The sequence below is a fragment of the Melopsittacus undulatus genome, chromosome 11 (assembly GCF_012275295.1).
Source record: "Melopsittacus undulatus isolate bMelUnd1 chromosome 11, bMelUnd1.mat.Z, whole genome shotgun sequence".
Taxonomy (NCBI): domain Eukaryota; kingdom Metazoa; phylum Chordata; class Aves; order Psittaciformes; family Psittaculidae; genus Melopsittacus; species Melopsittacus undulatus.
The window spans coordinates 19,176,319-19,202,983 of NC_047537.1; the positions used below are offsets into that span (position 1 = coordinate 19,176,319).

At 38.2% G+C, this 26,665-nt stretch overlaps 1 protein-coding gene across 1 annotated transcript in view; it reads right to left on the reverse strand.

Moving 5' to 3' along the window:
* Window positions 1-26,665, reverse strand: part of CA10 (carbonic anhydrase 10) — a 194,152-nt gene that overhangs the window by 10,724 nt on the left and 156,763 nt on the right. Inside the window, exons 6-7 of the mRNA XM_034067969.1 lie at window positions 3,302-3,397; window positions 871-943 (exon numbers count right to left, since the gene is read on the reverse strand). Of these exons, the coding sequence (XP_033923860.1) occupies window positions 871-943; window positions 3,302-3,397 (169 nt within the window). The remainder of the gene's footprint in view (window positions 1-870; window positions 944-3,301; window positions 3,398-26,665) is intronic.

Below are 26,665 nucleotides of genomic sequence, written 5' to 3' on the forward strand. Positions count from 1 at the left end.
TCTCCTAGCATTCATAAGCAAAAGCAAACCTAGCGAAGTTTATGAAAAATGTGAAGACATTCATAAGAACAGAGGAAGGTTGAGTTTTATGACATTTTCCTTATTTTTTCAGTTTTCTGTGGACCTTCTGAAAGTGAAATTCTGGTATCATTTAACTTATTAACTTAATGGCTGCTTGGAATTTAATTGAATATTTAACAAAGGGAATAAGGTTTTCAGGAGAAGAGGTTTCATTTGTTCTGTTGAGAGATATGTATTCTTCATTACTTTCTCTAAACTAGCCTAATTTTCACTGACATTTAAGCTCCAGATTTCCACAAATTCAATATGCTAACATGGTATTATTGAGCATTAACTGTTAAAGGTTTTCCAAGTGTGAATACAACAAACATACATGCTATGTTAATGACCTCTTTACATATGCATTAAATACAGCAATAGTTGAATAGAAATGTCATCACTTTTCGGTACAAAAAGCATTAATGAATACTAAATCCACAGTTAACGATGAAGCATCTTGACATAACTTGATTTGATTTAATCCTGGCTGCTCTGTATGTTTTATTGCTAAGAGTAGGCAGTTTCTCCTGAGTATTCTGTGTGGATACAGTGGATATATTTAAGTAAAATTTCATTAATTTATTGCTTGTTCAAACATAAAATAGACTTGGAAGTTCAAAATTCATTTGCTGAACTGATGACCTTCCTAGATTTTTCAGGTTCCCAAGTCTGTCATGCAGAGCAGCTGGCAATGCGAACTTTGTAATTTTTGCTTGTAATGAAATGCCTCTTGTTTCTGTGGATCACTAAATGTGTTATTTGATACTAAAAGCATACAGCTGTCAGTCACAGTAATTTAAACCAACTTACTTTTATATGTTATTCTCGTTATGGTGTCTCTGTTAAGCATACGATTTAGAAATGGATTTGATGATTCAGATACCTACAGAAGAGAAAATGTACAATGTCAAAACCTGCTCACAACCAGTTCCCTTCTGGAAGTGTAGCTGTTCCATGTGCACGCACACACTCATTCTCTTTCTCCTGACATTCCTCCAAACTGTTTCTGCCTCCTTTTTGCACTGCTGTGGGAAGAGGAAATAATTACCTGGATATTTTTGTAACAAAACTTGTTAGGAAGTTGGTACTAAAAATAAAAAACCCCTTCAGGGATGAGAGAACAGGATGAATATAACTCAATGGCTGAACACAAGCGCGAGTACTTGTACACAGGATGAATGTAACTCAGTGCCTGAATACAAGTGTGAGTACTTGCATACAGAATGAATATAACTGAGTGCTTGAATACAAACTTGTGTACAGGTTTATTCCCCAACAGCTTTGGGATTTGCAGGTGGTTTAATATTATTAGGCAGGATTTTCATGTAGTATTCTATTATTCTTCTCTTTATTGAGAAATTTACTTTCCTTGAGGCAGGCTATTTAAATTGCAAATAAAAGCTGTCTTCTCTTTTTCTATACAGGTATGAAACCCCTAAGTTTCACCCACAAGCACTTACAAATATGTATACATACACATATACAGACATAGAAAATGACCAGTCTACATCAAACATACCTAAAGAAGACATAGAGGGGAAAATACAGAGGCCTTAGGGGCACTGTTGTTGTTTTGTGGCTTTGGGGTTTTTTTGGGGTCATATGTACTGCATCAACAAAATCATTCTTGATTATTAACAATAATTTAACAAGAGATTTTACTGCACTGCAAATGGCAAAATTATTATTGGGTAGAAACAAATCAGCATCACATGTTGCTATGGAGGCATTTTAGTAACTGAACCTTCAACCATCCCACTTATCTTTCAATTATTCTGTGTTTTTTTTATCAGACACCAGATGCTGCTGTTACACATCCAGCATTTGTCTAGAAAGAAATCAATTTATTTTGAAAATGGAAAATTTCACAAAAAGTTTAATTAAGATTTAGGAAAATAAGTGGGCTAATGGCCAAGCTGTGATCCAGCTCTGTTTGACAAGGAGCCTTCAGGAAAACTGCGTGCAGGTTACATTTTGTGCAAATTCAGATAGTTACTTCTCTTAGAGGTTTTTGAACTACTCTGGACATTTAAAATACAACCCAGCTTTACATGCTTAGATGAGAAGGCCTAGAGAAAAAATAGAGTGAAGCATATACTAAATTCTATGGCTTGTTGCAGGAGGTGTATAACTCAGCAAGCACATGAGCAATGTGTTACTTAGACATAATTGGCCTGCTGGGCATTTTGAAGGCTTGTTTCAATTGTATCCTTTTGTGTAAATTCAAGTGAGATCACTGGGATGTAATACAATATATTTTGGATGAAAAAAGGTATCCTAAATATCTTTCTTCAGTATTAGATCTGCATGAAAATTGCCCTTTTATATCTAATTATTCAACATGCTCTGTGAAATGCATATTTTAATTCTGAAGTTAATGCTCTATCAGGAACTTTATGAAATGATGGTTGAGGAGTCCTAAAGGAAACTGAGAGATATCCACTGCATAAAGTCTGATGAAAGCTATTTATTTCAGCATGAAGCATGTATTGAGAAATATGTGCTTTTTTAGAGTGATGAAAGATACATAATGGCAGAATACAACAACATTTGGGGGGGAAATGCATTTTTCATACAAAATGAGAAAAAAGGTTTTTCCAATGAAATTAAGGAGGTTTGAGTAAACTATGGAGTTCAATGCCAGATCACTGTAATTTATAGACCTAATTATGCAACTTGAATGTAACCGGATGGAAACTAGAATATGACAGGGTATTCACAGGTCTTTTTAGCTCTGTGAAATGGAAGATAGTAAAAGACTGACTTTTAATGTTCTCTCAGTTTTGATAGTTTAAGATGCTTTAAATAACACTCCAAGAAAAAACTTAGTTTGCTCACTTGAAACATCAGCATGTGTCCAAATGTGCCCTTTTCCAGGGCCTCAGCCTACTGGCAGAGACTTACTTTAAATTGAACTAATAACATTTCACACAGGAATACCAAATCTGCAAAAACAGTAGATTTTGTCATAGCCATTAAAGTGTTAAGATTGATGTTTATGATGTAAGGGATTCCCCCCACCCCTTCCCTTATTCCTTTCCATTTTCCTTCCATTACATTGTAAATGCTTTGGAGTAGAGATTATGCTTTCAGTTCTTAGGATGATGGTGTCTCTGGATTCAAGATCAGAGCCTCTGGATATTGCTGTAGTATAATGATGAGTCCAACTCCTAGATTTACAGTTCATGGGAAAAGAAGTCTATTGTCTATATATTAGGTATTGATAACACTGAACACTTACTTTCATAAATATGGAAACTACCACCAACCCATTAGGACTCTTTGCAGCTTCTGTGACATTTGTGTACAGCTCATGGTTATAGTGGATTAGTTGAACCTAGAAAACAGGGAAAGGAAAGATTACAATTAAACAGTAGCAAATCATAGCATACGCTGTTTGCAAATACTCTCTATACACCAATTGGTTTGTATTAGGATCCCATCCATGCTTGGGATATTTTGCAATCTTTCAGAGGTTTGCAGCACGCATGATTTGAATAATTTCAGTCACCATCTGGCTCCAACTGGCACAGCACCAGCATGTTTTCTTCTAAATTGCCAGTAAGTGAATTTATCCACATCGAGTTATGAATTGCACTGCAGGGGTTGACATCATTTCCCTGTTGCAACAGCACTTGCCATGGGCGTCAAGTAATCTGTGCTTTTCAGCCTCAAGCCAAATACAGAGGAGTCAGGGGCTAAAATATTTGAAGAAACACATGGGATATGCGTTTGGAGCAGTTCAAACCAGCACTCTCAGAATTAAGAACACTAATACTCACTGGTCACACATTTTACAAACTCGGCTGTAAAAGCTCCTACAGTTAGGCACTTACAGTACTGTTAACCAGGTTCTCCTTAGCTCCTGCCGCTTTCCTTCTGCTTTTTAGTTTTATGATTTGCTGGAGCTCTTAAATTATGAAGGCAGAGTTCATCTCTTTCCCAGCATGTGTAAATTTCTTGCCCAGAACAGTGGTACTTGATTTTTCTGGGATCACTGGACACTGTTATCATTTATATTGCAATTCCTAGCTCTCTTTTTTGAAGATTAATGACTTTAACAAACTTGTGAGGCAGTTAAACACTTCTAAGGCTAATAGCTTTATTTAGCCTCAAGATACCTTTCTTAGTTTTCAGATGTCAGTTAGGAATGTAAGGTCTTTGTTCAGGCACTTTTCAGAATTGCAGCAGCCTGATGTTTGTATTTAAAAACCAGGAGTGTCTTCCATGTGCTGGCATGAATCTAAAGGCTGTCCACTGAAACCTCTGGACTTGCATACTGTGAATGAGATCAGTATTAAGTTGATCTATATCAGTCTTTTTAACTGTACAAATAGCTGAAGATTAACGCTGTTAGTAATTTTCATCACAGAGTGCTTTCTGTGTTTATAATTGGGAAGAAACCAAACCCACCCCAAAATCCACTGAAAAGGGGTTCAGTGCCTGCACTGGTGGACTTTGTCTTTTGGATAAATTCAAAGTCTGGTGCTTTAGTAGTGAAAGGATTTTTCTGCAACCATGAGTTCCCTATATGGCCTCCAGCACATGATCAAGTTAGAAGGACAAAGCCTTGCTTTGACTTCTAAATATATGTATAACCACCACCATGTGCGCTAGTAGTGCTCTGAATTATAACAGCATCCCAGTTTGTGTGTAAACTGCATCATTGTTATCTCAGCCTATAAGTTGAGAAATAAATGACATGTCCAAACTCTGGGAGAGTTCTGTTTCCTACACTCTGCCCTGACTGCAAAATGGATTTTTCTTGCAAGTGCATTACTTGGAATCAGATCTTACGAGCTTTCCTAATATGAAAATCCATCATGCACTGGCCTCCCTCCACCTCCCAAATACCCAAGCAATGCTGTTTTAGTGCTTGGACATTGATGCAAAAAAGAAGTAGTGGAAATTCAGAAAGGAATGAGAGTATTTGCATTAGTAAGATTAGACGATCGTTGGCACATAGCTTTACTGTGTTCACAGACCAAAATAAATGAGTTAAGGGTCAAAGTTATTGCTATAACGTGTTAATTTTAGTTACTTTTCTCCTGTATGGATTGAAACTACTGCTTGTCCCTTTTACAGTTCACACTGTAGGCACTTTTTAAGGCAAGCAAGCAAAACAAGCTGGAACGACAAACTAAAAATGTCAAAGCAGCCAATGAAGTCATCTACTAAATTCTGACAGTGAGGAGGCAGGATGAATGCAGCATGTTTCCTAAAGGTCTTGCACAGAATTAATGAGCATTTATTCCACAGCACAGAGAGGTTATAGGCTCATTAGTCATCGCTCTGTGGTATTACTGAACTTTGATAACATTGTGGTTCTGGGGACTGCGCACTCAGCTCAGTTTTTAGGCTTAGTAACATATTTTTATGTACAACTTTTCCCTCTGCAGCCAGACAAACTTGTGAATTAGCAAGGAACTAAGAGATGAAATCTGCTCCAGACCAGAATTCCTGTTGTGCAAAGTTGCAGACTAACAATGAATTAGGTTAATTTAGATTATCTCACAAACTGAAATATCTAGTGCAGGAATGGGTAAAGATCCAGACAGACATTTTTCCTTCTGAAACCTGTCACTTTCTCTGTGTTGTATCCTTCCTCCCTGCACCCAAATTAATTTTAAAGCTGTTTCCATGGCACCATGGTTAAATTTTATGGGGTTTTATTTTATTTTTTTTAAGATTGATCATGTAGGGAGGCATCATATTCAAAGATTCTCATATGGAGCAGACTAATTTAGAAAGGTACAAATGAATAAAGATGTCTTAGATATAGAATATTACACACAGGAAAGAAAATACAAATCCCTATGAAATTTCTTCTTTTGAGAATAATTTCTTTAAAGCTGGCTCAAATACCTGTCATCTTACAGTCTGTATTAAATACTACTGGAGTCTTCCATGAAGGTGAAGCCACACTCAACTAGAATGGCTCATATATGAAAACCTCACTTTTTCAAACACTGACACTGTATTTAAACCAAAGCAGAACAAGAGCTAACTTGCAATGCTGAACGTACCCTTTGATTCTAGTTTCAAGCTCAAATACAATACAGAATCTTGTTATAAACCATTGATTTTCTTTGGAAGATTCCCCCTTCAAGATTCATTTGCCACAGAACAACTGATTGCTCTTTGTTTTCCTCAAGCTATAGAAGTTCTGTTTTTCAGGGAGAAGAGAATTAAGATTAATTACTCCCTTTTAGCTGATGAAAAACCAGAATGTGCCCTTGTGCCGTCACCCAAGAACATGTATTGGACCACGAGCAGATGCAGCACTTTTTAGACACATGAGGTTGGTGATGTTGCAAATGTCAGCAGGAACTGATGACAGGACACTGGGGTGGTTTGCTGAGCACATTCCTCTCAGCTTGTCTGACCTTGTCTTTGGGGCAACGTAATATAGATAGGTTGATATTATGGTTCATGTTCTGGCCACTGTGTGGAAAACATACAATTCCCTTTCCCAGCATACGTGCACGTATGTTCATAATGGTAATAACCTATTCTTTCCCTGTAATTTGATAACATTCAGCCCTGTATGCATCTCATTAGTCTGTTTTTTCTCTGCAATCCATTTTGCTGTTTTTCTTGATCCTTCACCCAGGGGAAACGTGCACCTTTGGGCAGAGCTAGCAGCGGGATATCTTCAGTGTGGCATTTGACCAAGGCTCTTTGGCTAAGCAAAAGGAAGCAGTTTGCTGTGTCGATAGCTGTAGGTGCCAAAAATTCCAGGGACTGTTTTCCAGCAATCTTCTAGCAATCTTTTAACCTGGAGAAAGGCACTCTGTAAATTACAGAGTGCTCATCTTGTGCGTGGCATAACCCTTTTATCAAAGTTAGATCACCATGAGATGTTCTGCTGCAGTGAGACATGGAGCAATACGAAACTGAGGGAATACAAAACAAAACAGTGCTTTACAAACAAATGTTTCCATAGTTCTCTTGGGGGTAATGAAATACCTTTTATTCTCACTTGCAAGTGTTATAATTGAGTGCATAAACATTTTGATTTGTAAATGACAAGGGATCTAAACCACAAAGTGAATGGCAGCAGAGAACAGCTAATCTGTAACTATAATATTTGTATTATGCTGTGCTGCTTCATAAACTGTTGGGATACCTGATTGAGAGCAAGCACAATGCATGTTTCTAGCACAGCAGGGAACAAAAGCAAATGAAATTGCTCAAAAAGACAGGTTCAATGTTTGTTTTGATTCACAGTCCTGGTAAAAAACAGCTGAGATCTCATTAAGGGAAAAAATTATACATTTTTGTTTATCCAAAGTTTAATAAAAACAGCAAAAGGAATGCAATTTCTGCATGGCAGGTGTCCAGTGAGGAGCAGAATGTGAATGAGTTAAAACCCATTAGTAGCAAGAGTTGATATTCCAGAGTTAAAATATACTTGCTCTTACAGGTCCTTTGTAAAGAGCAATAATGTCATATCATCCAAGATTTATTTATGGTATTAATTTTGTGGATATGAACAGGAATGAGATCTGAGCTCCTCACTTTGGGAAAGCAAGGATTTTTTTTACGGTGTCTCCTGGTTCTAGGATGTGTAATTTGTGTGGCTGACAGAAATGTTTTTAGGCTTGTCTTAAATGAAATTCAATATACCTCCTGCTTCATGAGGAGATATGGCATCACCTGTGAGAACATGCACAGGGCTCCTCAGGACCTGTGGTCCTCAGTTGTCTTGTTTCATTAGACCAATACATGGCAATGATGCAGTGGAAACTTTTCAATCTTTGGCAAATAATGAAGCATTTTTATGGTGTGTTTCTTAAAAATAGTCCTAAATATCACATTGACTATTCAAGAAAGAAAAAGTCAATTGCAGCTTTTTCATAATTGGTGAGGATTTGAAGCTGGATGTTAAATGTTGTCTTCTCTGAATCCTTATAATGATCAAACTTTGTCCACACACACACTCACCCATGTGCAAGGATACTCCTGGCCTGCTCAAGGCACAAGTCAGTACAAGTCAGGCATGGTAATGACTTTAAGTCTCTGGTCCAGTTCTCTGTCTCTTTTGCTTTGTGAGCCTCCTCAATGTAACAGCTGGAGAACCGAGCTGGTAGTGGGCTCAGAAGATGCTGTTTAAGATGGAAATTAGGATTCACAGTAACTGTCTTTGGAAAACAAAACCACAATTTTCTTATGAACAGCATCCTTTGCCACGGAATGTTAGGCTCTGCCAAGGTGGTATTACCCACATCCTTATGAATTAATCCATAGATGTAACTGTCTGTTGGTTTTTATGTATAAGCCCACAACACTAAGGTACTCTCATGTTGTTGGCAAATTGGTAAAATAAATTTTACGTGGCAATCTATACTTCCAGCAGTTTACTTGGCATTTTAGCAAACTACTATGGTTTTCATACTAAAATCAGTTAAAAAGATTAACTTAGTTCAATGTAACAAAGGAGAAATGCAAACCCCATTTGTTTGAAATAATTTTGTATCTCTCTCTCTGAGGTTCTCTCTATTAAATCTGATGTTCTTTGGGCTGTTGCTGACAAATGTGGTATGTTGTTTTTTGAGGTTTTTTACTGCTGCTGACAGTTTGTGATCAAAGAAATGCCTATAAAAAGTGGTTTAATAGAAAGGCCTGTCATCCACACTTACAGCAATACGCCAGCACTTGTATCCAAGGTAAATAAAAAAGGTTGCAATTCTTTTTTACTTAAACAAATAAGACTAAGAGTGCAAGGAAGGAGCTCAGTTTTCTGCTGCTCCTGAGCAGCCAGCTCTATAAAAACATGCAGAGAAATACAGTAGTGCATCATGCAGTGAAGCAGAAATGCAATCAAGGGTTAACTGTGCTTGGCTGCAAAATCTACTTTACTAGAAAAAATGTTAAGCTAGGAATTAGCCCTTAAACTGCAAATGGTGTTTAAGACATCATTACATGAGCTGGTAATAAGAACTAACTTGCAATACCTCTGTTCAATAACTGATGTTCAACAGTCAGCTCTAGCCAGGGTTCCCTGGCATGTAGTTAGCACTCTGGTACTTTGAGTACGTATTATTGACTCTTTAGGTTTAAAGTAGTTATCTCTAGATGCAGATATATAAGCAAAAGGTGAGAGTCTTAAGCTTTCTAGGGCATCTGTTCTAAGATACTCTGATTGTTTAACTGTACTTTGAAGAGAGATGGTGAGGATCCAATCGGATGCAGGACAGAAACAGACATTTTGGCTTCTGACCTGGTATCTTACACTGGTGAGGCTACTAAGAGAGGAAAATACACTTATTACTTATGTGCAGCCATTGCAGCTAGAAAATATGATCTGAATGAAGTGCAGATTTTAAAGTATTTCTTCTGAATATTTCTATATCTTCTCATTTCCTCTTTAAGTCTTTAATTCATTTGCAAGAAGGAAAAGGGGTAATTTCAGACAGTATTTAAAACTTGATGTTTGTTTTAAGAATCCACAGGACTACAGGAAGAACAAATTACTTCAGAGGTCAGATGGGCTGTGCATGGCTCAGAGTTTGCTATTAGGAATTTTCACCTCTGTGCTAACACCAAAAAATACAGTAAATGATAGGCAGAAGAAATAAATGTGAAAGGTGATGGATTCCTGCCATCCAAATGCTGATGAACTGTTACAAGTGTCACAGTCATTTGTACTTTCTTCCAGATAGTAGGAAACACAATGAAGGAAAAACCCAGATTGAGCCCCAGAGGTACACAGATGTGCCTGATGCTGATCGCTGTGTGACTCAAGGAGAGTTTTTGACAGGGCAGTCATTGTGGAAGCATTCCACTGCCAATTACCCTAAACATGGGGTATATTTTTGGCTGACCTGCCAGTCAACCACTCTTGTCATTCACTGTTAGCAGATGCGCAAGAGCTGGGTCAACATAAATAAATGAAACAGTTCTGCAATTCACTTTGTGTGAGGATCAAAATGAAATCTTAAATGTTTAATGTTGATTTTGTCTTGGCTGATGCAAAATTTCATTGCAAGCTATAATTTGGCACTGACCCGATCCATCATATACAAGAGTTACATCTTAAGAGAGATTAGGGGCAATGTAGGAAAAAGGGCTATTAAATGAGCCTGTCTCTGGATTCGTGCAGCTTTTTCTGGCTAAACACTACATTCAAATTGTTTTCTCATTTTAAATACAACAGATGCTCAGACACCATGATGATGAATTCAGTATAAATGCTCCATTTGGGAGATTCAGTTATATAATGGTGCTGTGAATTTCTGGGAGAATTCTGTATTTCTTTAGCAATCAGTCCAGAAAGCAGCAGAAAATGGTTCCTACATGTCAAAAAGTGTGGTGGAAGTAGCAATTGATGCTAGTTTTATTGTTCACTGTCTTACCCTAAGACATTGTGTCAAAAGGACACACGTGCAAGGTCACTGAACAGTGTGAGAGGGATGCATTAGCAGCTCAAGCCTTCTCTAACAACATGTGATGCCACTAGAGCTCTCAGTCTACCTTGCCAAAGTGCCATCTGTAGCTACGTTTCTGTTCAAAGGGTGGGCATGTTGGGCAAGAGCAGACAGAGAAATATCACAGACTGATGAATAAAAGAATGAGGGGAAAAAGCTAATAGAATTTGGGCTAGTGGGAATCTAGTTGTCGACTTAGGCCTCACCCCTTTTGCCCTCATTTTATAATATAGTAGGACAAAAATGGTGACCAGGATTTCCTGTTTAAGGTGCAGACTGAGAGGAAAGAAGGCACAGATCTACCCTGCACAAAGAAAGTAAGGGGATATTTTGTTTGGGGATTTTGGGGGGTTCAGGAATATCCTGGAAGCTTCTTTTAAAGTGATGAGAAATACAACTGCCTTTTTGTTTGTGTAAATTGGGTGTGAGACAGTTTCATGTTTGTAGTTTAAAAGTTAAGTTTGAAGTTGAGAAATAATAAGTACAGACAAACCAAAAGGACTGGAATTATCTAAGAATATAAGGTATTGCAGCTTAAGGCAGACAGCTTTAAAATGATCTTGTTTCTAAATGAATTGAATGACATTAGTAGGAAAGATAAGTGACACTCAGAAGTCATAACTAAGCCAGTTATCTTTTATGAAGGAAGCCTTTCAGCTCTATCTACAGATTTGGTGACATAAAGTCAGATATTGGCAGACACTACTCAACAAATGAGTACAGCATAAATTAAAATGGCATGAAATTACACAGAGAGCATTTGTTTATCATAAGGACACATTCTTCTGGGTGCCTTGTAAAGGGCCCTGAAACGTGCCACGTGGTAAAATCAGTTCTGTACAGCCTCACAAGTGCTGATTGGTGCCACTTACACAGGAGATGATCACAGAAGCCTTTCCAGTAGCCGTAATTCCACCACATTTGGTTGAAGTCCAAGGATTAACAGTGGTTTTCTTTGTTAAAGGTATCTTCTGCAATTTCCTGTTTTATACCATCCCTCAATTCTGCTTCCCTGCATCCACAACAAATAAGTGTCTTGGCTTCATATAGACAAGAAAAGAACTTCTCTTATTCCACTTGCTTCAGAAACTTTCTAATTATATATTTCAGCACACTAGCAACCTTTTCCTAACTCACTGGTAATTGTGCAGACTACCTAACATCAATGACCTCTGCTTTACAGTTTTTCCAAATGCTTAAGAAACAAGAAACCATCTGAAAATCCCATCTAAACATTAGGAAGTAGAGCTGAGAGTTACCTTTGTGAATACACTTTTAGTCAAGAGTTTATGTCAATAAGAGAAGGAAAACCGATTGCAACTCCATCAGAAATACAGTACCTCCCATGCCTCTTGTGGGCTGTTTGAGTAATAAGATGTGAAAATTGAATTGACAAAAGGATGTAGAAAATCATTTATGCAGCTTCACTGTAAAAATCAAATAGCGCTTCCATTAGGAATTAGAGGGATGAATGAACAGAAGGTGAAGCCATGGTGCATCACCTCTGACATTAGGAGCAGATCTGCCTAATGGGATTTGAGGTTTGTGGAAAAGGGATTCTGAGCAGAGAGTGCTTTGGAGATGCTGTGTGGGAATGTTCATGTTCATCTGACTTGATAGGAATCTGGAATCTTTCAACTGGTAATTCAGCTCTTCACTGGAAAGGCTGGTGAGTGAAGCAACAGCAGCTTAGATCAGCAAAAACCTGTGTTTCACATGTCTGTCTTGAAAATGTAGATGAATCCAGAAACCCCTTTAGGACTCAAAATATGCCTCTTGGATGTGACGGTGGTAAAAGGGGCAGCACTGAAGTCAAACTCGCAGTTTTCCTCAGCAGGCTTTCTACATCAGGCAATGGAAGTCAAAGCCTTTTTTCCCATTAGAAAACACAGACAGTATTCATTTGCAGGTTAATTTATGTAGCTGACGTGTTGAGAACAGCGGCATGGAAATACCTGAAATGCTAAATGGATATTTTCCCCCTAATGAAAGAAATCCAGGGAATGTGCCATGCTTCCAAATGCTGAATGCTTGAAAAAATCTTTAGTCTATTGGACTTTCCACAATTAGAAAATGTGAATTCGGGTGATGATCCAACTGAAAGTCTTCGGAATTTGCTTTGTTCTGTAGTAAACTGTTTTCTGCTGGCAGAAAGCCTGACCTCAGCCAGGCTGTGAAAGCAGCTCCTTATTCTCACTAGCAAAGGGTCTGGCCTTCAGAATATTTTTGGCTGCCATGCAAATAGCACACACTACTTATTTCTTGCTCCTTCCAGTTCCTACTGGAAGAGCTATAGACCTCTGGAACACTAACTGAATGGGGATCTGCAGTACCACTTCCATGGGGATTAACATCTGAATGAAGTGAGGGACTGTGAAAGATGCAGCTGCAGCTCTGCAACCCCTGTCTTTCAACTTTCTCATCACAGCACCATTTCCTTCAGTGACATTATTGGTTATAGGCAAGGAGGGGAGGCAGGAGGCCTGTGGTGCCTCCCCAACAGCAGCCACTCCACCTGCCCAGGCATTCTTGGGAGGGTGGTTTTAAAGAGTCGGTCATGGGTCCTGCTTTCCCAGTGCACTTGGGGAGCTGCGTGCTCACAGTGTGACTGCAGGGCTAGGCTAATACTGTGGTTAGCTTTGAATTCATGCCAGTCTCTTAAAATCATGTAAGTATTTATGAATGCTGGTGCACAGTGACTGGGATGGTATTGCCCTTTCTCAGATGTGTAGGGGAAGACCATTTCATACAAGCATTTTCTCCTCTGGGTTTTGTCTTATTTTTCCCCATGAAATTACTCGTTATGAGTTTGACCAGCTGTAGTTTCTGCAGTTATCTGTCTTCCTTTATTTAATTTCTATGTTATGTACATTATCCTGTGGAATTGCTCTTGCACAGTGAAAGGGAACCTTTCTCTTAGTGCACAGATGAAATGGAGCTGAAAATTACAGCAGATAAAAATCCAGCTCTTTGAACCATAATGTTAAGAACACTTCAACCAAAGTAGGCATCTAATTGTAGATAATTTTGACTGTACATATTACTTTATTACTCTGTCAAGCTTACATCATTAAGCATGTATTTGATATCATTATACTGCAGTAAACAATTTGTCGTTGTGGTAAGATCTGCTGGTTTGTGATGTCTGTAGGCAAAGTTGCATTACACTTTAAATGCAGATAGAGCTGTCTGTAGATGTTGAGTTATGGAGCAACACTGTAATTATCCTATTACCTTGTTAGAACATCCAACTATTTGTCAATGATGTGGAAACCTGAGAGCTTAAATGTGAGAAATTATAATACAAATGTAGCTATTATTTGTTTTCATTGACACTTGAACAATATCAATGCATGAGGTTGTTGTAAGGAAAGGACCACATACAAAACTATAGCAATGGGGACTGCATATCACTAAAATGACATGTAATAAATGATCGATTTTCTGATTTTAATAAGTGTAGTATATATGCAAAGTATGTGTTTAGCTTTACAGTTCATTTAAATATAGATATGATTAAGTTTTACTGCATAAAATTACGTGCTTCTATTACTCCAGCTTTTGCAACAACAGGTTTGCAAAAGCTGGAGTAATGGTATGTAATTTGCGAACCCATTATTGCGACTTTAAAAGGATACACATAGATAGACACAAGGTAAAGGAAAAAACTAGTTCCTCCTACTTATAAAAAACAATTTATGGAACTGTGAGCTCAGTTTAAAGTGAGAACTCTGTCTCCAGTATTTCCTGATCTCCTCAAGAAAAGAAGTTCCTGAATTCCATTAAAATTTGCTGGAAACAGCATCAAGAGTTTTTCCTGGGAGAAAGGTTTTAATAATTAAAATTAATCAATACTAAAGCACAGGATGTTATTTGATCTTGTGCAGAAACTGACACTTTACAGAAGGGGGGAAAAAAATGCAGCTTCTCTAATAAATCACTTGGTGCAGAACTGGAAGTCAAATAGAAGAGATTTGCTGCAGAAGCAAAGAGGGCATCTCACCAGGAAAATAGGTTTGCTCAAAGTAATTGTGAGTTTGAACATCAAGGTTGGGACTTTAAGGACTTATTCAGGAAAAAAATAATAATCTGTAGGACCCTCAGGATGAGATGTAAAAACACCTTTGTTAGTACTTCAGGGCATTATGTCTCTCAACCACAATATAGAGTTGCTGTTGGCTCTTGTGCTCCAGTCCAAATTTCAGTTTATCTGCTTTTCCCCCTGTAATTTCAGCTGAACTCAGCTGGTTTATCAACTCAGCCTGTGTTTCTCTCCAGAACTGAGAATACCTATCTTCATTTAATAGACTTAAATTCTGCTCCAGTAGCCCCTGTCAACTTCGGTTACTGCCAGGAGATGAAAAGATGAAATAAAAGCTGTGCTAGAGGATGAATGTGCCCAGCATGGCCCAGATTCCTTTGGAGCCATGCTCGTTTTCAGACTGCCCTATTCTGATATCTGCACTACGTATGACCATGACTTTTTCCTTGCCCATATTCCAAGCCATATATTCCCCTGCTTTTATGGACACCAAACCTTTCCCCTGTCCTTTTCTGTCCTGTTTCTTCCTGTCACTTAGAATCTGTCATTCCTCTCATGTTACCACTGCTACCCAGCTGTGACATTCCTCACTGCACATTTCATAGAGAAGGAAAATGGTCCTTAAATAGACCTGAGCTTCCTTTCACAGTGGTGTTCAGAGGTTAGTGAATATATTTCTGTTGCTCTTTGAGGGGCCATCACAGTGGGAAAGGGCAGTGCTGCTACTCTGCTGTCTACATTGTTCTGAGGATGTCACAGGTTGCTCTTGCAAGTGTTTCTGAAGGCACAGAAAGATGAGTTCAGCTGCTCTGGCCTTTTCTTTGTGCTGCCAAACTGCATCTTAGCATTGCTTTTTTTAGCTTTGATGTTCCATAATTAGAATCACTAAAGTTTAGAAATGCAAAAGATCCCAAATGCTGCATTAACTTGACTGTGTTTAAAAAAAATATTCTATAGCCTTTTATCATACAAGGAGTGCACCATTAATATACAATTTAAATGTACAGAGTGATGCTGCAATTCAGATGAACTGATGTTGTGGCTGAAGAAAACCTCCACAACCTTCTGAATTATTTTCACTTGTTTGATTCACCCTGTTTGATATCTCCTTGTGCCTGATCAGATGAGAAAGTAAAGAGGCAGGCAAAAAAGGACTGTATAGGCAAGCAAAACTCATGGATGCACAACCTGCTTTTCTGTTCCCTTTTCTGACCTTTGGAGAGTGTTCTGTAATTTTTTAGCAAAGTTTATTCTCTATCATCTGAAGCACTACAAAAGACATGGACTGTACAAAAAAGGGTGACACAAGAGCTGCCTTTAACATAGAACATAGCTGGGAGAACAGACACAGGCTAAATCTGCTCATACTCTGAGCAGTGACGTGAAAGTAATGTATTAAGACTTCTGATTAATGATTTGACATCCTTATCTTTGTGACAATTTCTAAGTTTTTAGCAAGGAACAACACAACAGAACTTATTTTTTAGCATCTTTCATGCTCCTGCTGTATTTTACAAGTGAAGTATTCTGTACTCAGTAGTAGATGAACACTTTGGAGGTGGGCCTGGCATCTGGCAACCGTCACAAATTCTCCTGACATCAGGGGGACAAGTTATGATGTGGGCCTAGAAGATCAGCAGTAGCTTGGTCACAGCTCTCTGCAGTTTTATTCCCTCATCACACTTACACTATTCTCAGCCAGCTGAAAGTCTGGTGAAAAAACAATTTCATAATGGATAAAAATAGATCAACTTTGACAATGTAATTCTGACTACTTAAAAAGGCCCAGATAAAATACTGTGGTCCCTTTGATTCAATTACAGGTCACAGTTGCAGAGTAGATGAGACAATAGTGACTCTATTGAATTGCTCAATTGCCGAAGATTCTGCAGTATCAGCTTGTGTTTCAACACGGTACATTTGACCATACAGGTCCATCTCTATTACAAAACCAAGTACTAATCTCAGAACAGACAAAACTTTAGAGCAAACAAAGGTAAGAATGAGTATGCTGCTGCCACAACACACTCATCTGCAGTCAATGAGCCAAACAGACCAAAGACAGGAGCAAATAGCAGCTCCTCAGACACACGTTTCCTTCTGCTTCCTCCACTGTTAATAACAAATGGAGAGAAGGGTAAAACTACCAGCAGCAGTAAAAGCAAAAAAGTCTTTAGCAATTTCCCAGTACAATCTACCAAAACAGGAGCTGCTCTCATTGCTTCAGAATAGGAGGAGGAAAATTTCCCATGAATCAAAATGCTGAAGACAGCCTCTTAAGCAAGGAAGTGTTTTTCACCTAGCCAACTATTAATAGTGGATGATAGATTCAAAACAGCTCAGAACTGCTGCTGATTTTCTCTCTTATATCTACATATACAGATATATATATCCATAGTGTAGCTCTTGCTGGGCTGACCACTCCAGAATAGCTGGCCCAGAAACTTAAAAGCTGATGCATTGCAGCAGGTCAGACTTCAGCTTCCAAAGGCCATGCTGCTCTTTCTCAAGTAATTGGCAGCAGTTTTACTGTCTGCAGCTGGAGATGTTCACACAGCCAGAGATGGATTTCTTATTTTTACACAGTGCCACTGCTGTAAATTAGATTTCCTTTATAAATTAAAATTACAAAGGAAGCCTATGGTTGCTTTGCTGTTACCATAGCGCAGTTTGTGTTGTAGAAATTGGTAAGGCTCCGCTTTATACACAGATAAATGGTGTATAGAATGTATACAAAAGAAATGTGTGCATGTTAAGGAAAAATTGCTTTATTTGCTTCATTAACAGCAATTTGACAAACAGTGATTCAGCTACAAATCTACTGATTAGAATCAATCAACATCTCAAAGTTTGAGGACTGTCAAAATAATTAAATGGCTCAATAAATCTGAGCCTATACATCCCAAGAAAAATTGCTTTGTATTTAGAGACCTTTAAAGATATTTACCATATCGACATTCCATGAACTTTGAGGATACATCTTGTAGATTATTTTCACTGCTTCATTGACTTTTAATCTTGTCAATGTTTACAGCCCTATTGCAATTTAGAAGAAAGTACTTCCAGATTTATTTAGCTTGGTGTATTTATTATACTACAGTCTTCTCTATTCAGTGTTGTTTTTATCTGCCTCTCTTGCTATATTTACATTAGAAGTTTGGAACTTTAAAAGGTTGTTGGTGGGAGACAGGTTCAGGTATAGCTGATAAAGATTTTCTGGGTGGCAGAATATTGTATGTTGGGAAATTCATGATTGTCCTTTACTATAGCTGGATGCTGCAGCCTGCCCAGTGCAAGGGTGATTAAATTTAGAAACAACAATGACAAGACCAGCCTATTTAAGATACCCATCTGCCACCATTTGAGAAACCGGGTGGCCAAAATGTCCATGACTTTGAAATCACCATGAAATCTCATGTTCTGGTCTTCACTGGGCCATGGCCTGTTGTCCTGGTTGACTCAGCCTGGCAGTCTACCCATTTGTAAAACCAGCAACATAATTATACTTCGAGGTAATTGATAGTTAATGGGGAACGTGTTAATGACTGTAAAGCATTTGACAAAAAGCATTCCAAGGGCTGTCATTAGTGTCTGTTGTGAGCAGCTATCAGCAGTTTTGAATATCGGAGGGGAACACAATGTGACCTCTTCCAAACATTGGCCATGTCTGAATTAGGCTTTTGGTTCAGGCTCAACTCTAAACAAAACAGTGATCTAAAAGGAGACAGATGGTCTCTTCCAGCTCTTTATTACATTTTTATTTTCCTTTTCACAATCACTAAAGGGCAGATTTTCAGCTGAGAGGACAGCTCAGTAATGCTGTTGGGTTTCTAGAATTCCCCCTTTTTTTGTTTTCATTTTAAATGATGTGCATCTTTAAATTTAATAATGGTCATTCACTTTGAGTTATAAGCTGCCACTTTCAGAGCACAAAATAAGGCATACCATCTAGCAGTACACTAGTGAAATCGATCTACTTCAAGCTGCCCAAAGATTGTCTGATGATCCCAACCAAATATCGATGAGTTTACAAGATCATTTGAAAGATGGATGGCATCACAAACTGATGTGGTATTGGGTGCTAGTAAAGAAGACTGGGGCTTTTAAAACCTTCTGTTTTCATTCTAATCACTTTGTAATTCCTACAGTAATAGCAATTTCAAGATACTTTATTTAGTAATACTTTATATAAAAATAAAAATGAATGTGAAATTCCTATATAAGATCACAGTGCAGCCAGAATATTTTATATTCAGATGGATTTAAAGATTTTAAACCCTAAGGATTGCATCCTCCTGCTGTGACCCACTGTATTGGGCTTCTGACAATAGAAACTGCACTGTAAACACACATCTCACTTTAGTTTACATTTATAGGCATGCCCATGGTTTCACTTATATCAACAGAGCTGTTAATGTATTATGAGATTGAGAGGTAGACCCCAAACGTGCTGCCTGAAAGCTCAGAATGCTAACAAAAGATTCCCAACTTTCTTTGAAGTATTTATTGGCAGTGTTGAGCATATCGAAAAAGTAGGTACGTATCTTCAAATAGGCCACAGGAAAGAGGCTTTGGAACTTCAGATACTGAATCTTTTATTTATTTCTTTTTCCCCCTGCCATTTTTCCTTTCATCATTTTCCTCTGTTTTTGAAAGAAAATCCTATGAGAATGAAACAGACATTCATTAGAATCTGGAATAATAAGGGTGTTTCTCCCCCGCCTGCTAATTAACTACCCTAGGGAACAGCTCTACCAGTTAGAAGGAAGCACAGCTCCTCTAGTGTACCTTTTGTGACTTCCAACAGTAGATAGGGAGGCTCTAAGCTACTAATCAAACAGTGAAAATCCTCTTTACTGAACACACCCTTGGGCTTTACACAGAGCAGGGCCTTACGCTAATCATAAGCAGAACTAGTAGGGATGCTGAAACAGGGTTTTGCTAGGAAAATGCTTACGTGTCAAAACCAAAGTACCTCGTGGAGGGAACTTGACTGCAAAGAAATGTTGCTGAAACACAAGCAGAGGTTATCAGAAACCAGCCTGATTTCCTGCCAGTTTGTCTTGTGATTTAGCCAAGAGTCTGGCAGTGTCTTCATCACTCTATCTTACCTTACACTAATCGACTGGTTTTCCTATGCATTTTGTTTGTGGGTACAGGCAGATTGTAAAAGGGACAAAGTGGGTACCCAGAGCCCAGGAGCTTTAGAGTTCCTACGGAGAGCCTTAAATCACAACCCCTAGGGTTAGGCTGTGACTTGCAGCCTTGGATGTGCATAGAAATATTCCTGTCTGATGCCTCTTTTCTAGCACTAATGCCTAAAACAGGAATGGTCCGGAATGGATTGTAACATTTACAACCACAGCATCATCATTCTTCCAAGCTTGTCTGTTAGCCACCTCACTGGAAATACCTCCCTATGACCACTGTTCTGAAGGTAAAATGGAGCAAAATGTGCCAGAACCTAGCTTAACTGGAGCAACCTTGGTATAGTCATTTGTATGTCAGGTAAAACTGGCTCCATAGGTCAGTGCCACAGCACTCTGTAGAAACAATCCACAACCCCCAAAGCCACCAAGTAATGTCACAATACGCAGAACTGGAATCAGAGCTCTGTCTGTTTCTTTGATTCTTTGTCTCTGAAGAATACACATGTCCTGCTAAAGGAATGTGTGATAAAGAAGACTCTAGGTTTCACCCACGATGGATTGTTCTGCAAATACTTTTTGTATTCTAAATTATGCTTTTATTGGCAGCATGTTTTTATGATATTTTATTGACCCATCCCTGATTTTTATGTGAAGACAGCAAGTAACAAACATGAACCTATCTCCTCTCAAAGCACTTGACAGTAGCACACTTAATACTTAAGAAGTCTTTTATCCTTTTCTGAATCAGAATTCCTTATTGCAGACAACTATGCTAATTCTGTCAAATAAGGAAAATAGGATCAAGGTTTGTTTCTTGCTTCTTCTGGAGCATCTCAGCAGAACCACACTTTGAAAGCCATACTCCTTCACTGCTTTATATAACAAATTTTAGTGCAGCAGATGTACTTCATTCATAGTTTGATGGATTGAAGCAGGAGCAAGAAACTTCATCTACAAAACCCCACCAGGGTATTTCAAACTCTCATGGTGTCAAGCAAAAAGAAAAAGCAGGAGGTAATGAGAATTGGGTGGCTGAACTCCTGTAGCCATGAAGGCTGTAAGATTGAGTCCTGCATAGGCACAAAAACGGATGGGCCTCTTAGGACCATACCTGCATGCTGTGCTTTGGACATAGACTTCAAAGTATTGAACTATTGGAGATACTTTAAAGGATTGATAGCTCAGTTCTTGATCATTTTGTAATTAGATTGTCAGAGGAAACAGGAAAGAAATTGCTAAAGGTGAAAGGAGCAAAATTCACATAACAAATATGCCAAAGTATACTGTTTGCATTGAATATGCCTTGAATAATAGAAAAATATCTATTTTTTAGAAGTAGAATAGAAAAATATCTATTTTTTTTTTGTTCATAGGAATTACACATTTGAGAGAATGTGATAGCTGTTTCTGATCAGTCCTACACTGAAGGTTAAGCAGATAAAGACTGTGTTGCCAGCTGGTTCTGTCATAAGCAGACTTTCCAGGGACTAGATGGCAGTAGTATGTTCATATTTTGATAAGAAAGAGTAAGTAAAATTTGAGATGATGGAAAGAGATGGACAGTAATGGGATTGGCCTTTCTAGCTGAAATCAGAACTCCCTTTGCCTTTGATAGTGCTTTCAGAGTAATAATTTGTATATGGTCCTTTTCTAACGTGCCGATGGCAAATTGTCAGTTAGAAAATCTTTTCATGGCAGTTTCATTAAAAACAACCACCAAAACTGCTGTAAAATAACTGAACAGAATGAATGAATTTCTACTGAGTTTTAAACCAGCCAATCCAGGCAGGTGTATGCAGCAATTTATACAGAGATAAGAGTGCAGACAGGTAAAGGTGGGATATTAAAAGATAAATGGAAAGAAAATGGACTTTGAGAAACACGGTTTAACCTTGTCAACTGTAATTCTCCATGGCGTTAACACTGATGCTATTGTGCTTAGTGTCACACACTTGCTATTTTAATGGTAGTTATGCCTGCTCTAATTGTGATAATTCTAGAAAGACATGCTCATGAAATGATATCAGAACTGTAAGTTTGGTTCCCCTTATTGTTTGTGAAGTATCCTAATGCATTACCTATCACGATTTTGTCTAAAGAAAATAAGATTCAGGAGTATTTCCTTCTCAGCCTTTACTAAAGTATCAGTTACCTAGAGGGTGAAAATAAAATAGCTCAAATTTGAAGTATTTTGTCTTTCTGGGAAGCAGTGTATGCCTGTGTCCTTCTAATTAAGGAAAGGTCTACAGCAGTGATGGAAGGTCAAGTCCGTATGCTGAATGAAAACTGTACCTGTGACCTCCCTGAAAATGTAATAACAAGGCAGCTACAACTGGCACAATTTAGTTGGCTTTTACTAAGAAACTATTAAACAGAAGGTAAGGGACAAAGACCTAACAAAGGAGTACCTGAAGCTACAGAAATAACCTGAAGGTCAAAGAGCTACCGGTGAGGGTTTGCAGCTGCCATTGTGTATTAGGAAACAGACAGGGAGGAGGGAGACTTTTGTGCCAGAGCTCCTCCTGGGCTAATTCAGACCTAGGAGTATGTGGTCCCACATCACAGATCCCTAGTTACAGTGACCAGAACATCAACATAGGATGTGGAAGGACCTTCCTGCTATCTTGGCTGCCTCCTTTGCCTGATTTACACGAGGGTATGAGCCAGGAACTCCTGCCTCCACAGAAGGGCTGTACCATCAAGTTTGCATGGTTTAAAGTCAGGGTCACATATGCTGTCTGAAGCTCTTCTATTCGTACAGAGTAACATTAAAATTGCTAAAGAAGACGGCTCCAAATTGAATCCCCATACTCTTGGGAGAGCCATGGTTGCTCTCAGGGCTAGCTGGATCTGACTCCACTTAGGCATTAAACAAGTAATGAAGCATGCAAGTGCCTGAGGAACTTCTCTGTGTGTGCTGGTGATGGATCAGTATCCTGAAGGTGCTGTATCTCATCCACTATTAACTCTGGATGCTCCTTTTTATGGTCTGGTTGCCAGCATTCATCCTCCAGCACACAGGCAGTGTACCAGAGCCCAGAGAGACTGGGCTGAAAGGGTATTGTGCTTTTTTGTGGTCTGATGTCCCTGGTTAGGATATAAATAACAAATCACAGTGTTTAACCTCAGACAAAAGTCCATTGCCTTTATGAGAGTTTTGTCCAGGGTGATGTTTACAGTAATTGCTCATTATTGTTTTGGTACATTGCAAAATAATGAATATCCACATATGTTTGCTTTTTATTTCCTTTTGTGATCGTCCATTTGCAAGAGCTTTTGTATAAGTAGTGAGTCTGATTCCTCCTTTCTCTGCAATGGTGCTTTGAACAGCTTTGGGAACAAAGTTAAAATTTACCAGAAGTGTAATGGAGAAATCATTACCAAGTAACACAAACCCCATTTCAGAATGAGCACAGTTTTTTTGGCTGCAGAGGTAAATTACTCTTTAATTAAAGAAGAATCATCCTGTAGCAAGTCAAGTCACCCCAAGCAAATTATAATAATATGGAACGAGGCAAAGTGAATACTTCATAAGTGACACCAGAGGTTTAGTGCTGAATGTTTCAGTGTCGCAGTGGTTTAAAAGAGCAAATCCTACAGCTGCTACTCTAAGCAGGAAAATTCCACCTTATTGCTTTATGATGCTGGATTTTAAAATGGAGGCACCGAAGGGATTTAGATTATTGTCAGTGACAGACTGTGCTCTCAGTACACTGACACTCTTCCACTTCTCCCTCCCCCCCAAAGAGAACAGGTGGTAACTGAAAAGTAAACATGTGCAAAAATATATTTATTACTGAAGGGATCTGTTTCACTCGGTATCTAAGAAATTCAATATTTATCATTTCTTGCAGCAGCTATTTTGCTGTGTCACATGTTACATTAATATAAGCTGACATTGTCATGGAGCTTGCCATTTGGTTGGGCAGCTCCCACAGTTCTGCTAATGGATGGACAGTTCAGAAGATTCAGGAAAGTAATTTACCAAGGAGGAAAGTTTTCTGTCAAGGAGCACCCATATATGTGTAGATAAGGAAAAAGAAGGGTAAAAACCCCAAGCCCCCTAAAAATCTGCCTGTACAGTTTCTTAAATTTCAGTCTATAGCACCCAGTATCTATGGAGCTTGTACCAGAGTCTCCAGAAGGCAATAAACAGAAGCAAAATATGCTGAGCTTGTTGTACCAAGCACTTAAAATTTCCTGTGCAGAATCTGGGAAGAATAATGTGCTTCAGTAAAGCATTGAGAAATCTAGGGTATTTGGATGCTTTAAGACTTAGGTGATAAATAAGCAAACGTATGCTTATCATTTGTGATTCCTGCTATAACTCACTTGAAAGTAGAAGTCCAGTTGCTTGTCAGTGGCAGTAATGAAGGAGAACTTCAATGCCATGTAGCAGCTGGTACCATAACTCCCAACAGCTTTTCATTCACACCCTTAAACATTATATGCAAGATTTTAATTCTTTATAGTACTCAGTTGATAATGGTGATCTCTGCATTGTTTGTTGTCTGAAATGTTAATGTATTCAGTTATTCCAGGAAGACTCAATGTTTTTTGTTTCAGGCAATTTTACCAGATCTAAATAATCAGAAGGATTTTATAGTAAAATAATCCTGTAAAGGTCTTTCATTTATTTGATGTGACAGGAAGCATTTTTTTCACGTGCAATGACTTTACAAATACCTCAGTAACCTGATATATGAGGAAGTGAAAGCCTGAAACAAAGAGCAAAACCCTGCTCTTGGGTACCTGAAATTTAGTCTCAAATTTTAGAACTGGTTCAACACTTGTTCTAAAGCATCACTCAAACTCCAGATGGTATCTAATGATTGCTTGGGCTTATAAAATCAAATGACTGTTCCTTTCAATTATATGCTATTGTTAGTCTTTCTGGTAAAAGAAGTAAAGCCATAATTCTCCTCCCCACATATCTTAGTTGGAATTCTCCAAAGAGCTATAGGTGTATGTCTAGGTCCAATCCTGATTCCCCTTTGGCGCATTTACTAAACTTCTAAGGTGTATATATTGAGAGAAACATCCTATTACAATTTGCTTTAAATAAAACCATTAATTTTTTCCAGTTTTATCTGTGCTATCATAAAAGGCACACTCGCACCTATAGTATGAACTGTAAATTCTTTCCCTTGCAAAAAAACCCAAGTCAAATCCTCATTTGTATTTCCATTCCTAATCAAGCTTTAGAAAGGTGGAAAAAATAACGTGGATGGTATTTATGATATGAGAAGCTGATTATACATGAAGTAAAATTCTTTATTGCTGATATAAAGTCTGGACATTATGTAACTTGATTTGTGTAATTAAGGTTTTTTCCTAAGGGAAGGATAAAATAGGCTATTTTTAGAATCTAATTTTCCTTTAAAAATGGCTGTATGACTACAAGAGCACTAAAAGTAAAACTGTGACTGTATGAATACCCTGGTGCTGCCTTGCAATGCAGCCATTCCCATAAAATGTTTTTTAGTTGCTGTGTATTTTTTCTATTTATGTATTTATGATCAGTGATTTATAGGTGCTGCACCTTCACTTGAATCTATAACTTCTCCTGGCTATCGAGTTTTGGGATTTCTTATTTAACAAGCATATATTACCCGTGACTCGGAGATGACTGCCTAGCCAAAAAAATACAGGCAGGAACATAAGTTAAAAGTCAACTATTTCCACTTCAAAAGTGTTGAAGATGAAACTCCTTTTGAAGGTCACTAAGGATTAAGATGCATTTTTAGCACGTAGCCCGTATAGGAAGTTTACTGCGTTTTGATGTAAAATACAGCACAAAAATTTCTGTTCCATATTCCTGGAAAGTTAATCTTTCTCGTGGTTTCCAATAGAGCAGTTCAAAAGGAGAGACTTCCTTGATAAGAAACATAGACTGCATGTTAAATATTGCCCATTTGCTGCTTACTGGATCTGGATGTCGGCACATTTTGACTGGTACTTTAAGATTGTTATTGCTGCCATGTAGCCATGGATGTTAAGACAGTTCAGTTACTGCCTGGCTTTCCCATTTTCTGCTGTTGGTTTCGAGGAATCACTCTGTCATCTCCTCTTTCCACAATTCCATCCATAATTCATGTAAGTGCATATAATGCTGAAAAATCTGCCACAAACCCCCCAACCCAAAACCCTACAAAAAGCTGATGGAACATGAAATAAGGTAAATGGAATTGGGTACAGCAATTAGTTTGCATTTTTTATCTGCAGACCTGGTTTGTTACCCATCAGCAAAGTAGCAGTTAATGTGTCTAATTCAGATGCTTTGAATTGTTTAAGAAATACAAGTACACAAGGGGCAGAACCAAATAATATGAGAAATCTGGGAAATAAACCCTAGCATTCTGATTGTCAGTATTAGATTTTGGAAAATTACTTGCAATATCTCATGAAACCTGAATATATTTTATATTTTGCAGCTTCTCCCTTTATATATCCTTGTGTAGCCACTGGGGGATTACTTGTTCAGTCTGGGGCTACATGCCCCAGACTTTTCTGTCCTTCATTTCCATTGTAATGACTCATGCAGAGGCAGAAGGCTGGTACTGAGCTAACCTGCAGGGCTGCAGCAAAGTGGCTGCACTGCAAGCAAGTTAATTCTGTATTACCTCCTGCAGTGGTTCTGGAACAATCTGATACATGTATGACAGCAAAATACACAGTATACTAAAGCATTACCTTTTATTTCCCTATGTCATTTCTATTCTCCTATTGTCACCTACTATTTAATTGCTGTTGCAGGTACAGCATGTGTATTAGCCTGAGCACCTTAATGACTCTTTAGACAGCAAAACTTTTAGTTTATAATCTTGATTAATCCTATTTTTCCCTGGGAAGTATTTTGGAAACATTTAAACATTTTTTAGTAAGTTTGACATTATAAAGTAGCACAGGTTTCCATGTATGCCTCCCTGCAAGCTTTGCTGCTGGATTATCTCAGCAGAGATCTTCCCTGGACCATGCTTTTG